This window comes from Gigantopelta aegis, chromosome 3, assembly GCF_016097555.1.
Source record: "Gigantopelta aegis isolate Gae_Host chromosome 3, Gae_host_genome, whole genome shotgun sequence".
Classification (NCBI taxonomy): domain Eukaryota; kingdom Metazoa; phylum Mollusca; class Gastropoda; order Neomphalida; family Peltospiridae; genus Gigantopelta; species Gigantopelta aegis.
The window spans coordinates 67,867,177-67,883,545 of record NC_054701.1 but is presented as its reverse complement, the minus strand read 5'-3'; the positions used below and the strand labels follow the sequence as shown (position 1 = coordinate 67,883,545).

Sequence of the window (16,369 nt, the reverse complement as noted above, 5' to 3'; positions counted from 1 at the left end):
TAGTAATCTGGGTGGGGGTGATTTTTCAAAACAGAAGATACACACTCAATAGTTTTCGTCCTGGGTTGGGTTTCCAGCTATCCTGAGGCGGAACCCGGGACGGACATGCTCGAAACCTCTGTGGTATATGAGCACGATTAAAAGTCACACATACACACTCAATAGTTTTTGCCTACAAGTAGAAGTACATTACGACCTATTTAGATGTTGACTTACATGCAACGTTTTGTCTAAATCTGCTGAAACATGTAAATGATATCCACATCAATGTAATACTCTTTATGTATAAGTTGTGTTGATCCTGTAAAGGTTACAACAAGTAAATCATTTAATTGGTTGTAACGAGTGAATCATACACCTGATTCGACTGGTTCCAATGCAGATTAATATGCGGGAATTTGGTTCTCTCAAAGCACAGAAGGTGCACGCTCGATCATTACCACCTTTAAGTACTACCATACTATGTTAAAATGTTGGCTCACACGCGACGTTTTGTCGAAAACTGCTGCAATATGTACATGGTATGTAACCGACATTGATCTAGTATTCTGAATGTACTTGTTTTGCTGATCCAATACAGGTCACAAGTCAATCATCAAATTGGAAACGTACAGCAGATTCAACTGGCCTTTTGTAGCTTAATATAATTTGATTCTCATAAAATACAGAAGATACACACTCAGTAGTTACTAGTCATTGCCTCACAGGTACCACCATAATGCATTACGAGTTATCAAGATGTTGGCTCACATGCAACGCGTTGTCTAAAACTGCTGCAACATGTAGGAGTTCATCTGAGGGGGGCACTGTACGGCGGGCGGGAAGCTCGGACAGGGGGGTCGAGGAGTGCTGGAGGAGGTCAGGTGACCGGGGTAGGGGAAGAAGGGACCTGGTGCAGACGGAGGTCGCATCATACCATAGGCCGACTGCGGTGTCATGAAGAGTGGATGGACGGGCGGGACCTTGTTCTCCTGAACCCGTCTTCGCCATCGAGCCCGTTTGTTCTGGAACCACACCTGCAACAATGGTATAATCATGAGCAGCTAAATAATGGCCAACACACATCGGAGCTGAAGCTGGCAACGATGGTACCAGTCGAAAAAAAAAGATGAATCGCACTGAATCGAATATGACAAACCACACCACGGTATTTTCTGGTGCGAACTAGAGATCTGGCAGCAGATGACGTGGAACATGCGCCATATTTTAACAGCGCCGGACTCATCAGACCCAGCTTCAGTGTTTTTTGGGCCAAACATTATGTTATATTTTTTATAAATGATAAATTATTAGCCTATGTATTACAGAGATACAATGAACTATATACTGATACTGACTTTCAAAACTTAAGAAACAAATAATGTAATCAATATGTGTGTGTCAAATAAAATACATGTATCTAAAGCTGTGTAATTCAGTTTATGACACTTTGATGGCGCGCGCGAGAGAGAGAGAGAGAGAGAGAGAGAGAGAGAGAGAGAGAGAGAGAGAGAGAGAGAGAGAGAGAGAGAGAGAGAGAGACGGGATGGGATGGGATGATAGATGGAGAAAGAGCGACATACATAAATATAAATGGATGAATATACAGACACAATTTTAAATAATTACCTTCAGCTTTTGTTCTGGAATATTGAGATTTTTCGACAAGTCTTCCATCACCTGCGATTCAGGATATGGAGTATCCAAGAACACTCGTTCTAAAGACCGAACTTGAGCTGGTGTGTAGTTAGTCCGAGACTTCTTCTTCGTCTGGTCAGTAACATCAGGACAGATAACACTCGTTTCCGACCTTTCAGGAGCAGAAACAGCAGGCGCAACTGTTTGCTGGCCAAACAACGCAGAGGTCGCAGTGTTTGGATCTTGGTTTGCTCGTTCACGTTTTACTAAAGTCTGAGTAGATACAGGTAAGCTTTGTTCAAACAGAGGAAGCTCATGGTTAAATGATGTCGGAGATGGACTTTCGGGCACAGAGTCCGCTGGTCTTCCGAAAATCGACGAAGTAGATTCGGACAAACTCGACTGATTGGAATGGTCAGAGCTAGAACCAGGTGATATGTTCTGAATGGAACTGGATACACTTTGGATGCCGCTAGATGGCGTAGATCTGTCACTGCTATTGTTTGTCACGTCTAACGAATGTGAACTGTCTGAAAATTAAAAATAAATATAAAATGAAGTATTTCCCTTTATTTCGGTTTTAGTAATAATATTATTTATAAAGGACACTTTTTTGTACTAAACGTTGTAACAAAGTATAAAAATACTATCGAGGGGGAAAAGTTAATATGTTGTTTGTGTTAACAACACCACTAAAATACATTGATTAATTAATCATCGGCCACTCAGTGTTAAACAATCGATAATTATGACACATAGTGGTGAAAACACATTTTTCTATTAGCAGCAAGAGATATTTTATATGCACTTACCCATAGAGAATATATCATTAAACTTGAAACAAGTTTATCGTACCATATTATGAAATCATTTACTAATGCAAAATACAAACTACAGTTTTAATAAACAGGTATGTTATCGCTATAAACAGTTGTGGTCAGCTACCTTCATAAAACATACAACTGTCACGAAGAAAAAAACAAAAATGAAAAAGAAAAAAGATATAGATAATATATTCTCAAGAACTAAATTATAAAACTAAACTCTAGACTGCAGCCTTAAAACTAAATAATCAATTATATGATGCATTTTAAAATGTATTTTTGTACACAAATTCATTGTTAAAAAGTAAATAATTATAAATAGTCAAAATACATTAAAAATACATTATTTTGTACTAAATGCAATTAAGAATACAAATTACCGTCACACGAATCAGGACTGCAGAAAGCCGAGTCTGGCGCTGAATCCACGTCCGATATAGGAGAATCCATTGCTGAAGTCGCCGCCCTCACCGGAGTTTGTTGGTAGACACTGCTTGGATATAGGCTTGCAGCAAACCATTCAGGAAACACCGACGAACCCGACCCAGGAACTGTTTTATCATCTCTTCCTGGAGACACGGACGATTCCTTGGCACGTGAAATCACCACAGGAGTTGGTGCAGACGAGGTATAGCGTGTCGGAGTTGATTGAACTGTTCCGGTGAAGATAGGTCTTGGCGCTTGGTGTGACAAAAACATGGGTGATGATCTGGATGATGTAAAGCATGTCGGCACAGTCGCCGAAGTGTTGGTTATCGTTGGTGTTGCCGTGTACTGTTGAGAGGTACTGGCCGTTGTTTCGTTATTCCGCGACGTGCTGCTTGAATCAGCCAGCCAGTTCTGAACTGATACTGGTGGATGTTTCATTATAGTGTTTACTGGATGACACGAAAGATTGGTAGGCACAGGAAACATCCAAGGAGGAACTTGGAAAGTCAGTCTGTTTTCCTCTTTCACGTCTGGAGATACCTGTCCTCTGGCTTGACTGTGAGGGATGTTTGCAAATGGAAACTGAAAGGCATTATGAGCAGCAATATGGGAGATGTTTGGAAACAATGGAAAAGGGTATCCATGGCTTGTGTCTGGTCCATTATGAAGCATATTAGGATATGTTCCAGAACTGTCTCTCTTATCTAATACAGGATGTGACAGCGGACCATTAGAAGAATGACTGGTAGCCGTAAACATTTGCTGTGCTGTGTTTGCGACGGTATTTACATACTGATGACCTGAAGCGACATGTGTGGTCTGACCAACAGTACTGTGTGTCGTAAGACTCATCTGAATGCGATCAGATCCTTCGTTTATTTTTGACTGAATCTGAGACTGTGACTTTGCCACAGTAGCTGAAGCAGAAGCTTCAGATGGCAAACTTGAGCCCTCTGATTTGTAATTAGCTGTTGCCTTCGAATTGTCCAATAACACGTTTTTCTGACTTGTGTCATACGAAGTGGCCATATTTTCTGGAGAATGAGATACTTCTGGCAAAGCACGTCCTTCGGTTACAGATATCTCTGAAATTGGCGTCTGCGTTTGTTCTGGCTTTTCATCTTTGGGAGATGGACAGGAAAACTGTGTGGGAGAATCGATTATCCCAGACAGAAACGCGATGTTTGATAGAAGATCGAGGCCACTGTTTGCCGAGTAGGTTTGTACATTCGGGGTCGTGTCCTGGGTGTCTGATTTACCAGAAGATACATCTACTTCAGCAGGTTGTGGTGTGGAGACAACCGTTTTCCACGGACAGAATGTAGGTTCGGACATGTCTCGAGAAGAAGCATGTGACACCTGTAAAAAGAGAGGTAACATCATAAGCCAAAATAACTAAATAAAAGGAATGTTTGCAAATTAGATTGTAGGGGCGGGACGTAGCCCAGTGGTAAAGCGCTCGCTTGATGCGCGGTCGGTATAGGATCGATCCCCGTCGGAGGGCCCATTGGGCCATTTCTCTTTCCAACCAATGCACCACGACTAGTGTATCAAAGGCTGTGGTATGTGCTATCCTGTCTGTGGGATGATCCATATAAAAGATCCCTTGCTGCCAATCGAAAAGAGTAGCCCATTGAGTGGTGACAGCGGGTTTCCTCTCTCAGTGGTCCTTAACCAAATGTCTGACGCCATATAAGCATAAATAAAATGTGTTGAGTGCGTGTTTAAATAATATATTTCCTTTCCATCAGAGTGTATGTGTTCAATGCGTAGCTTCAGTTGACAGCCATTATTATGAGTTGCAAACCAATCTAATAAAAACCCTGAATTCGTCCCCTAGGTAGTGATTGTTGTAAAAGTTTGTTCGTTTTGTTTAACGACGCTACAAGAACACACTCATTTAGTAATTATCGCTGTTGAATGCCTAACATTGGGTAATTTTAACATAATTATAGTTTTGAAGAGGAAACCCGCTAAATTTGCCATTATAAGATTGTTAGGACATATCTCGGCCTTTGATATACCAGGTGTGGTGCACTGGCTGGAATGACCACTGATCCCAAACCGACCGCGCATCAGTCGGAATACTTTACAACAAGGCTACGTCACGCCCCTCAGAATGTAAGAAAACTGACTCTGTAACCATTGATTCGACATGCTTATTCTGGAGGTTTTCTGTCTTGTTATTTGAAAGACACGTATTAATGAAAGTCTTTAGAGGAGGGCCAACGGAATAAAGTTAACAAACTAACGAATGAATGAACAAATGAATGTTAAACGATATCCCATCACGAAAGTATATATCGGCTAGTGAAATAAAGGTAAATATATAAATGAATGGATACAAAAAAACTCCATTAAACAATGGTATTTGTTGTCACAGCCAGTGCACTACGACTAGTATATCAAAGGCCGTGGTATGTGCTATCCTATTTATGGGATGGTGCATATAAAAGATCCCTTGCTACTAATGGGAAAAATGTTGCGGGTTTCCTCTCTATGACTGTGTGAAAAATGACTGTTTGACATCATATAACCGATAATTAATAAATCAATGTGCTCAAGTGGTGTCGTTAAACAAAACAAACTTATTCCATTAAGCAATGGAGTAGTAAGCAGAATCTTTGATAAAACAAGAAATATATAAGCCAAAAATAACCAAAATGAATGCAGGTAAGCGTAACAGGTACTACCAGCGAAGACTATCACCAGCTTCAGTGGCGTCGTAGTTAAGAATGCTAGGTACAGTTCGCATCCTAGCGTCGGCTTTAGGCAGAATGAGCTGCAAAGACTCAACGAGGAGACGTGTGTTCACTGTACCAACCTCTGTCTCACTATACAGGAAGGAAATGTTTTATTTAATGACGCACTCAGCACATTTTATGTACCTCAGACATATGGTTAAGGACCACATTGAGGGAGGAAACCCGCTGTCGCCACTTCATGGACTACTCTTTTCGATTAGCAGCAAGGGATCTTTTATATGCACCATCCCATAGACAGGATGGCATATACCACGGCCTTTGATGTACAATGTATACACTTTCTATATCTGTGTGGTCCTTAACCATATGTCTGACGCCATATAACCGTAAATAAAATGTGTTGAGTGCGTCGTTAAATAAAACATTTCCTTCCTTCGTGCTATACGCGAATCTTGTGTCATGCGTATCGTGAATTTGGTATCGCTTTTTTAGGGCCTTACCCTAATCAAAATCCTAGGTGGGGGGACTACTTTTTATAAACAAATGAAACACTATACAAATTAAACCCTGAGGTGTGTACATGCTATTTTCTGGAGTAAACTGCCCTACCCACCGCCCCCGCCGGAGGATACGGCCCTGATTTTACTCTTCAACTTTCGCTAGAAATATACCAAATATATGTCATGATATAAAAAAAAGTTAAATTTGTCCTATAAGACTTCGTGATCAGTAAGACAACACGGTTTCGATGGTCCATACATAACCAAAGTATCACATGACTACAGTTATATGCCACCCATTGAACACACTAAATTAATGATGAATGAATGAACGAATGAATGAATAAATGAATCAATGAATGAATCAAGGATCCATCTTATAATTAATCGAAGGCAAGAGCTCCACCCGTTCCCCCCATCATTTATAATAGTTTAGGGTTAGGGTTAGGGATAGAGTTAGGTTTAGGGTTAGGGATAGAGTTAGGGTTAGGGCCCCATGCCCCACTTTTCTATATATACCCCATCAAAAAATCCCTCTTTAGATCGATAACTAATGGGGGGAACGGGCGGTACACTTTCCTTAATCGAAATCAATACAAGAGGGTGCTTGCAAACCCTTCCAAAAAAAAAAGGGCATGATATAGTATGTCGCAAATATTTATAATTAACAACTAGTAGCCATTTAAAAGCCAGTATGGTTGATTACAAATTATACAAACATTCCTTTCCTTTATGGGTAGGACTTTCCTTTGGCACCGTCACGTATAAAGAACATTACAAATGCTTATCATAAATAGGGTTAGAGTTTGTGACAGTGCCAAATGAAAATCCTTCCAAATATAAAAATCAACGGAAATGAAATAAAAATATTTCATTTACTTACCATGCTGTACTAAAAGCCGTTCCAGTTTAACACGTTCTTCTTCGTGCGACTACGAGATGGCAATGTTTACAGCGTGTTGGTGTTTTGACTTTTTCAATCACAATCCACCCCGCTCCTGCCGTGACATAGGCCAACCTGTCAAGTTTTGAGTCAACTCCACAACGCGCAAAAGACCTCGCCACTTTACCGTAAAAACTAATCACTCGTCGGCGTAAACAAAAGCTGGCAATTACGTTTAATAACGAGCGGGTGAGCTCGTCACGTCTGTCAGGTAAGTCAATTAAGCTGGGTGAGAAATCTATTGTTAGAGTTAATTCTTTTGTTTTACGTTATCAGGAGGTGGGGTGGTAGTAGAGAGGGGGTTACATGCTATTTAACCATACCCCGGCACATTAATTATTTAATCAGCAGCTGTATTTTTTAACGATACCTCAATCACAATGTTTAATCAGATGAAGGAAGGAAATATTTAATTTAACGACGCACTCAGCACATTGTATTTAAGGTTATATGGCGTCGGACATATGGTTAAGGACCACACAGATATTGAGGTAAGAAACCCGCTACATGGGCTACTCCTTTCGATTAGCAGCAAGGGATCTTTTATATGCACCATCCCATAGACAAGATAGCATATACCACGGCTTTGATATACCAGTCGTGGTGCACTGGCTAGAGCAATAGGCCCACTGACGGGGATCGATCCCAACCGACCGCGCATCAAGCACGCGCTTTACCACTGGGCTACGCCTCGCCCCCTTAATCATAGGCTATTACGTATCTGACATAATTATGGTAATGCCAGATATGGTCACTATGAAGCGAGGTGGTGGTTGTGTGGGGAGGCGGGGTTAGATATGTTGTTTAACGCATCCCAGCCAGAGCCGGTGGCGTCGTGGCAGGCCATCGGTCTACAGGCTGGTAGGTACTGGGTTCGGACCCCAGTCGAGGCATGGGATTTTTAATTCAGATACCGACTCCAAACCCTGCGTGAGTGCTCCGCAAGGCTCAATGGGTAGGTGTAAACCACTTGCACCGACCAGTGATCCATAACTGGTTCAACAAAGGCCATGGTTTGTGCTATCCTGCCTGTGGGAAGCGCAAATAAAAGATCCCTTGCTGCCTGTCGTAAAAAGAGTAGCCTATGTGGCGACAGCGGGTTTCCTCTCCAAATCTGTGTGGTCCTTAACCATATGTCTGACGCCATATAACCGTAAATAAAATGTGTTGAGTGCGTCGTTAAATAAAACATTTCTTTCTTTCCCAGCCAGAGCCGGTTTATCCTAGTAGCACATGTAGCACATGTAGCATATGCTGCGGGCCCCGCGCTTCATGGGCTCCACTGTGATGTGTACATTTATTTTCCCCAGGTAATTTTTCCCCAGGTAATTTTCCCCCACTTCCCGTGGGGGTTGCAAAATGTATATCCCGGGAAGGTGTCCCCGCTGTTATTTGAGCATCAGGATCCTAAACAGGCTCTGATCCCAGCACATTATTTAATCGGCCAGTGTTGGAAAAGTAATGTTTTTAACGACACACCAAACATAATGTTTAATCAGCGGATATGACGTATTTACAATAATTATGGTAATGCCCGATATGGTCATAATCAAGCGACGTGAGAAGGGTGAAGGGGAGGAAAGGATATGTTGGTTTACGACACCCCAGCACATTATTTAATCAGCATCTGCTTGCAAATGGATGTTTAACGAAACCCCAGCACATTGTTTATCTTACATAATTATAGTAATGCGATGTACGGTCGTGAGATCTAAAGAAAGTTTGATGTATGTATGTATGTATGTGTATGTGTATGTGTATGTATATATATGTATCTGTATCTGTATCTGTATCTGTATCTGTATCTGTATCTGTATCAGTATCTGTATATATATTGTTTTAGATAATGGTCGTCCGGTTCCAGAAGCAGAATATCCGGATTAATGAACACATTTGTATTGTGGAGAGTTTGTTTTGTATTCCGGGTGTCCATATATATATATTCAAACCTGTCTTAAGCGGTCACACAAGGGAGTACAAACAAGCAACCGCTTAAGACAGGTTGGCACATATAACATTTTAAAAATGTTTGTTGTTGTTTCTTTTTTTACCGTCTGTTCCGGATGTGTGCTCCACAGTTAAACATAAATTAACTTTCGACATGTTAGCTTCTTTAAAAAATAATGTAACTGGAATGTATTAATTTAACTGTTCTAACCTTCCTACTTCATTCGGTGTATTGTCATAGTAAACATAAGCGTACGAGACAGAGGGACAGGGGGAGCAACTGCCCCCCCCCCCCCCCCCCCCCCCCAGTCCTGGAGAAAATCCTCAAATTCGGGCAAAAACAATAGAAAAATGAGCTGGCCTGAACACTTTTTACCATGTTTTCATTATTCTACCCAAAATATTAGTTGTAATCCATGTAAATATACGTGGCGATTCGTTTGCAATCCTGTATAGCGGTTTGGCAGTAATTCTATGAATAAACGTTGTAATTCAGATTCGGGCACTTTTGTTTCACACGGGCAAAAACCAACTTGACCCCCCTACAAAAATGGGAGCCCGTATGCCTATGATTATAGATAGTAAGTGAATGATTATAGATAGTAAGTGTGTGAGAGAGAGAGAGAGAGAGCGAGAGAGCGAGCATATAAAATATTTCTTGCTACTAATGGAAAAAGTGTAGCGAGTTTTCTATATAAGGACTATATGTGAAAATTACCAAATTTGTGACATCCAATAGCCGATGATTAAAAAATCAATGTGCTCTAGTGGTATCGTTAAACAACAGGGCTGCACAGTTTGCGCGAACGACCGTTTCGTTCGCGTGAGGGTCGCGCAAAACCGTCCTTGCGTAACCCATTTTAAATTCGCGCGAATTTTGTGCGCAGCAGTGCTGAACGATATTTTGCTCATCGTTGAAAATAAAACGCCACTCACTACATCAACAGTGTTGGGTATTGTGCGGGGAATGCAGACGATTTGTCATTCTTTCCTGTTCGGTATTGTTGCATTATCACTCGAACAATACTGCAGATTTCCGTAACTCCGCCTGTCAGATTATCTTATAGTACACGTCACGACAATCGGCGCATCAAAAGACCATGGTTTTGAACTGAATAATTCGACACAAAATCAGAATAACTGACTTTTAGTCTTTATGCACAGTGTACATAATATACAAAGGTATTTAACTTCATAACTTTTCTTGTAATATGGTGTTGCTACGGTAATGGCAAATGAAAAGTAGCAAAAATGACGAAAAAACACGCTAAATGTTTTTTTTTCCCTCATACAAATTTATTAATTAATATTTTTGCCCGAAAATTGGTACCAAAAAGTACCCTCCTATCTATTTCCAAAACCGTTTACGTTTTTATCCTAACTCTTTAGAAGTAAAGTTATTGCTGAAAACGTAGGTGCCGATTGCCGTGCCGCGTACTATAGTAAAACAAACAGACCTTGACCTTGATAACTAAGAAGCTATAATTTCGGGAGTACTTTTCATACTGGAAACGGATGCAAATCAACATTATTTGAATTGTTTAGGAAGACCACTGAGGTTTTTAGTTTTTTTGTTTTTAAAAGAAATGAAAAGTTGCTTTAATAGTTATAAATTACTTAAATTTTATTACGAAAAGAATATTCGGAATTTTACGGGAACCGCATAACCGCGGAACATGACGAATAGCTAAGAAATGTTTCCGTTTAATTTGGAGATCCTACTTTTTACGTTATCGTGCGAGTCGACAGGCAGCCAATACAATAAATTACTTCGGTCGATTTAAATGCACGTGGCTGTAGCGTGAAAATCAAATATGTATGTTCCGAAATTCAAGGAAAGGAATAAATACAAAATTGAATCAATGACTGAAAAGACTTTTAAAAAATGGTCATTTGCTGATAACTTCCGCTATGATATTAATGAAGAAGGTAGATTAGAAAATTTGCAGTGTAAAACCTGTAGTTCCAAATTTGCTCAGATCGTCGATGAGGCCAAAAAAAAAAACCCACGAAAATAAAGGGTGCGATTGTAACTAGTATAAAACAGTATATTGATGGTGTAAATTACGTTCATTACTCCAGTGTTCAAAGGCATTGTAGACCCGGCTCTTTGCATGAATTTGCCGCAAATCTCATACGTACTGAAAAAAAAATGTGACAGCTCTGACAATCCCAAACAAAACGAAGCTTCCGCTGCCGCTGGAGGTTCTACTTCAAAAACACACACAACAAACACCAATGCACAACCAGGAATATACTTTATTTTCATTTCAGCTAGTACAGATGCATATTTAAAACTATTTCGTACAGCTTTGTACATTGTAATGGAACAGGTTGCATACACAAAATTATCGGGTTTGGTAAAGTTGCAAAAGAAAAATGATTTGAAATTGTTGGATGGTAAATCGAACCGAACAGCTTGTACTAAGATGATAGGTGCTATGGCCGACGTGGTTCGAGAAGATATTAAATAACTTTTAGAAGATGCTAAGTTTATATCTGGGTTATGTAATGGATCCGAAGCAAGGAAAACGAAAGAAGAGAAAGAACCGATTCAGCAAATCACCAGAATTTGAAAACATTGACGAAATGATGAAATCCGTTCATTACTTGTTCAAAAACAGCGGAAAAAATTGGAGATTGGTGCAGCTTATTGCAGAAAAACTACAAGTCAACATACGTAGATACCCCAAAGTACACGGAACACGATTTCGGAGCCACAAAGACCGAGGTCTACGTGTTTTTTTTATACAACTATTGTGTATTCTTATTGTTTGCTGAGAATGCCATAGAGACCCAAGGCCTTGTGACACCACAAATGAAAATGAAAATCGCTGGATTCAGAAGAAAAATGCTGCAATACGAATTCATTGGTTGCGCTGCCCTATACCAAGAAATATTAGAAAAAACTGCCCATGTTTCTCTGACAATGGAAGCTGTCAGTACCGTCATCTCAGATATATTTGATGTTTTAGATGATTGCAATGATATGCTTAATGACTTAGCAGAACCGAGCCAAAGAAACCAGAATCATTTCGACATTTTGTCTGCTGCCAGAAAGATGAAAGTGTTATCAGCTACAGATCTGCCATCAACATGTGGACCTAACACCAGCCAGTTGGAGCTCATGTCCACCAATCAAAACCTTACTTGCAGAATCCTGCCAGTGATTTAATACTAACAACACTGCGTAGTCCCCAATGTCCAGGCAACATTTCGTCTGTAAATAATAATTTAAATATTGACCAATCACACTTCGCCTTTTATAACGTTATTTGGGAGCATACAAATTCTAAAAATATCGGGCGAGTCTATTTTAGTGGCCGCAGTACAGCGAACCATACCAGTAAGTACGGGGTGGGTTATCAGTCTTCAATTTTACATTACAAAAAAACCCAAACTTAATCAGTCTTCAGTTTTACATTACAAATTATTTATTTTATAAAATAAAACATGTTTTAAGGCATTCGTAATTCACACGAAACATGTCGTATACCCTCAGGATAATTCGGAATGTTTTCAAATTATTTTTAAATCACTGGCAGGATTCTGCAAGTAAGGTTTTGATTGGTGGACATGAGCTTCAACTGGCTGGTGTTAGATCCACATGTAATAGTGGAGCTAATTTTAATTAGATTGGAGGGACACCATCAAACTGAAAGACACACAAAGAGAAACTCTTGAGAAGAAACTTGTTACCAAAATAACACATGATCAAGAATTTGTGTTAACTAGAGTAAGCCAGGGTGAAGAGAAAGTTAAACATGTTCAAACACAATTGGTAAGAGAAATTCAAGAAGCCATAAACAGAATATTTGACAGCCTAAAGAAAAATGAAGTAATCAGATACATGACATTAATGGATCATACTCGATGGGACCTCACTGATAAACAATATGGCATGAAAGAAATTAAAACACTGGCAGATCACTTCAGTAATCCACTGAAGACACATTCCTTCAAGCTAGAAGCAGCCAAAGAAGAATTCCTCAAACTGAAGGTATCCATCCATATGTGACAAAATTCAGTTTTGGTCAAAAATATTTACTTACCACGAGGATTCCTTTAAACATATCTTGTTGGTGGTGGAGATATGTTTAGTTGTTGCATGGGCTCGAGGAACTGTAGAGAATGGTTTCAGTTGTTTACATAAAATGATGCCAAAACAACATTCCACTCTTTCCAATTCTGCATTGGAAGATCTTCTTTTGCTAAAACTGAATATACTCAGCAAAATGGAGATGGGCTTTGAAACCCCAGGATCAAGCATCCCCACATCCGCCAAAGAAGCGTAGAGTGGAACATAATGAAAGTGACTCTAGTTCTGACGAACTACATGTATGCATTGATGACAGTGATACAGATGATTTGACAGTGATATGATGACGATGCTGAAAATGATGATGATGATGATGATGATGATAATGATGATGATAAAATCAAGACAATGTAAAACCAGTGAGTAACCATCCTAATTTGTAAGATGGATAGTTTCATATCAGTATAATTATGATGCTGTTTGAAATCTTAAGTTGTTTTAAATAATAAAGAAACTCTTCATAATGTTTATAATTTCTTTATTTCAGTCATAATCCTTATTATATATGTATTATTACAAATATACAAAAATCAAAAATATAATTTCCTTATTTTCAAAAAAGGGTTACGCAAATATTTTTTTTGCGTAACCCATTAATGGGTTACGCAGAATTTCAATTTGTACACCCCAAAAACAAAACAAACATACTTTTGACTCCCAGTTATCATAGAAACAATTTTTGTGTCTATTTACATTTCTAAAGTCAATGAACTCGCTGATAACATTTTATTTAGTCATTTGGGCATGACAGCCATCTTGAAATTCAAAATGGCCGCCAATTAAATATTCTTATATATATCTTTACTCACAGTTGACCCACAACAACAATTTAGGTGTCTGTTTACATTTATGACCTTAGTGAATGAAGTTGTGAAAACGAAAATTGTTGTCTGACCTAAGCATCCATCTTGAAATTCAAAATGGCCGCCATTTTGATATATTTTCCCATATATCTGAACTCTCGGTTAACATAGAAAAACAATATGTTTTGTCTATATGTACATTTACGTTGTCATGACTTTATTAATGACACTTTTATAGTCATCGAATCGTGGCAACCATCTTGAAAATCAAAATGACCACCATTTTTTTCTTCTTCATATATTGTAACTTCCGGTTAAGGCAGTAGCACAATTATTTTTGTCTGTACATTTTTATGATCAATTAATTAAAAGGTGACATTTTTATAACCATGCTCCAGTCATGGACCCACGTTAAAATTCATAATGGCAGCCACATGGAAATTTTAAAATGGCCACCAATTTTATCATTTGGCAAATACTTTTCCTCCTAGTTCACATACATTTTATGTCAAATAATTAAAATATTGCATTGCTAATGACTTTCATGTTCTAGATTTTAAACTAATGAAATGGAGGAACAGACCAATTGTAAACTGTAATTCACAATGACACATTAGCAGGGCTTATCCTGCTCATCCCAAATTAGCCAATTGCTAATTATTTTATACAAAGTGGCTACAATATTTAGTATCTGGCTAATAGAATGTTGTTTAAATTAACCACTTTTTAATAATTTCTAAAGAAATACCCAACATAGATGAATCTGAAAATTGACTAAAACTAATTATATTCTACTTAGTCTGTACTGGCATGTGTATTGCAGCAACCATCACCACTTGTAGAGTTCTGTACATTGCAGGTTGTATTCCTTACATGTTTGTCTACCTGAACATTTACTGATACCACAGTTGCATATGATCAGTTCTATCACAGCCTCTGGTGCAGCTTGCACCTTCAACCACATTTACAAATATATCCTCCTTGATCCAACCATGGGTCTAGATCTCTGGATGTAGCATGGAATTCTAAGCTAGGATGTTTGCTTGGAGATATGCTCCTTGGGTATGCTGTTATTAGATATTTGGCAGTGTTTCCACACTTTGGTTTGGTGATGGTATCTTGAACTTCTTTCCTCTCAGAATAGCTTCATCAATTGTACAAATGACCCTTGAGCTTAGTACCATGAAGTACTGACCTCTTTGTATGATTCATCAGTAATTCGAAGCTGGTTAAGAGCTTCAGATATAGCCAGTGGAGCTTTCTCGAATGCATTCAGTAACATTTGTTTGCATATATCATCAATTTGTCCTATTGTGTCACATCCAGTTACTACACGCAACCCTGGTAATGTTGATTTTTTTCTGAACCCAGTTCATCATCAATTAGTTGCATGTTGATCTGGTTGCGATTTACGTCTGTACCGATAATTATCGGGATCAGTGTGTGTGATCTTCTCAGGATAAGAACTAAGTCTGTGTCTGGTGAAGAAATTCACTTCCAATCTGCCTTATATGTTGTCAGTGATCAGAAGCATTTCCTGCATGCTTTGATTCACTATTAGATGGTTACATGGGTGTAAAATTTATTTTTTAACACAATAATATTTATGAAAGATGACATTAGATATTTCCACTAACCAGACTACAGATTTTCAAAACTATTCGAGTGCTACGATATCAAAAACTACTGCAGGCCATGATGTGATAATGGCACATGCCAGAGCCTACTCCTATCAATGACATCAATTAGATATACAAATGATCATCTGATCTGATCTGGCATATAAAGTTATTTACTGATGTAAAACGCTAATAACAGTCACAAACACAACAAAATATGTACTAAAATACCATCCTACCACAGGTGTCGGTACACAAGAAGAAGCAGACATGATCATAATTCCTCATACTCGTGAAGTAATCGGGCCAGACAATGAGGTGGATTTCTACATCAAAGCAACACACACTGTTGGGTTTTTATCACCATTAGGTTACACAAATAAGTATATGTAAATCACAACCAAATCAACCCGCAAACATTGTATAATGAACTGTATCCCGAGATAGACTCGGATTACCAGATGTTCATGTGTAACTGGATATGACACAACAGGACAAACAGGTGATGGTGGACATCAATAAAGAGAATTCAATGTATTATTGAAAGCTCCATAGATAAGTAACACCGAAGTTAGCTTGGAATCGGTGATGAACCATACAAAGAGAGAGGTCAGTGAAAAAATGTGAAGATTTTACTGCATGGAACCAAGCACAAGGGGGTAATTTCTACAACTGATACAGCTACTCTAAGATGAAAGAAGTTCAAGAAACCATCACCAAAACCAAAGTGTAGAAGCACTGCCACCTACCTCTGGGGTACGAAAACAGCATACCCAAAGAGCACATCTCCAAGCACAGTTCTGAGCTCAAGATTCCATGCTACATCTGGACATTCTTGATCCATGCAAACTTGGTTGGGTCAAGGGGGTTGGTATATTTGTGA

The 16,369-nt window shown here is 39.0% G+C and overlaps 1 protein-coding gene across 1 annotated transcript; it reads right to left on the bottom strand.

Moving 5' to 3' along the window:
* Nucleotides 1–764: 764 nt before the first annotated feature.
* LOC121368797 (mucin-5AC-like) lies at nt 765–15,149 on the bottom strand. The gene is made up of 4 exons (XM_041493545.1): nt 15,063–15,149; nt 2,822–4,229; nt 1,609–2,147; nt 765–1,016 (listed from the first exon to the last, which is right to left on the bottom strand). The coding sequence occupies exons 1-4, from the start codon at nt 15,147–15,149 to the stop codon at nt 765–767; spliced, it is 2,286 nt and encodes a 761-aa protein (XP_041349479.1).
* Between the last annotated feature and the right edge of the window lie 1,220 nt (nt 15,150–16,369).

What these genes read in the sequence shown, in the direction of transcription:
- LOC121368797 (XM_041493545.1), bottom strand. Translation starts at nt 15,149, where the DNA reads ATGTTACTGAATGCATTCGAGAAAGCTCCACTGGCTATATCTGAAGCT. An exon ending in CTGATGAATCATACAAAGAG is followed by an intron (nt 4,230 to 15,062) that starts GTCAGTACTTCA and finishes CTCTTTTTACAG; the next exon opens with GTGTCACATGCTTCTTCTCG. An exon ending in CAGTCCTGATTCGTGTGACG is followed by an intron (nt 2,148 to 2,821) that starts GTAATTTGTATT and finishes TTTAATTTTCAG; the next exon opens with ACAGTTCACATTCGTTAGAC.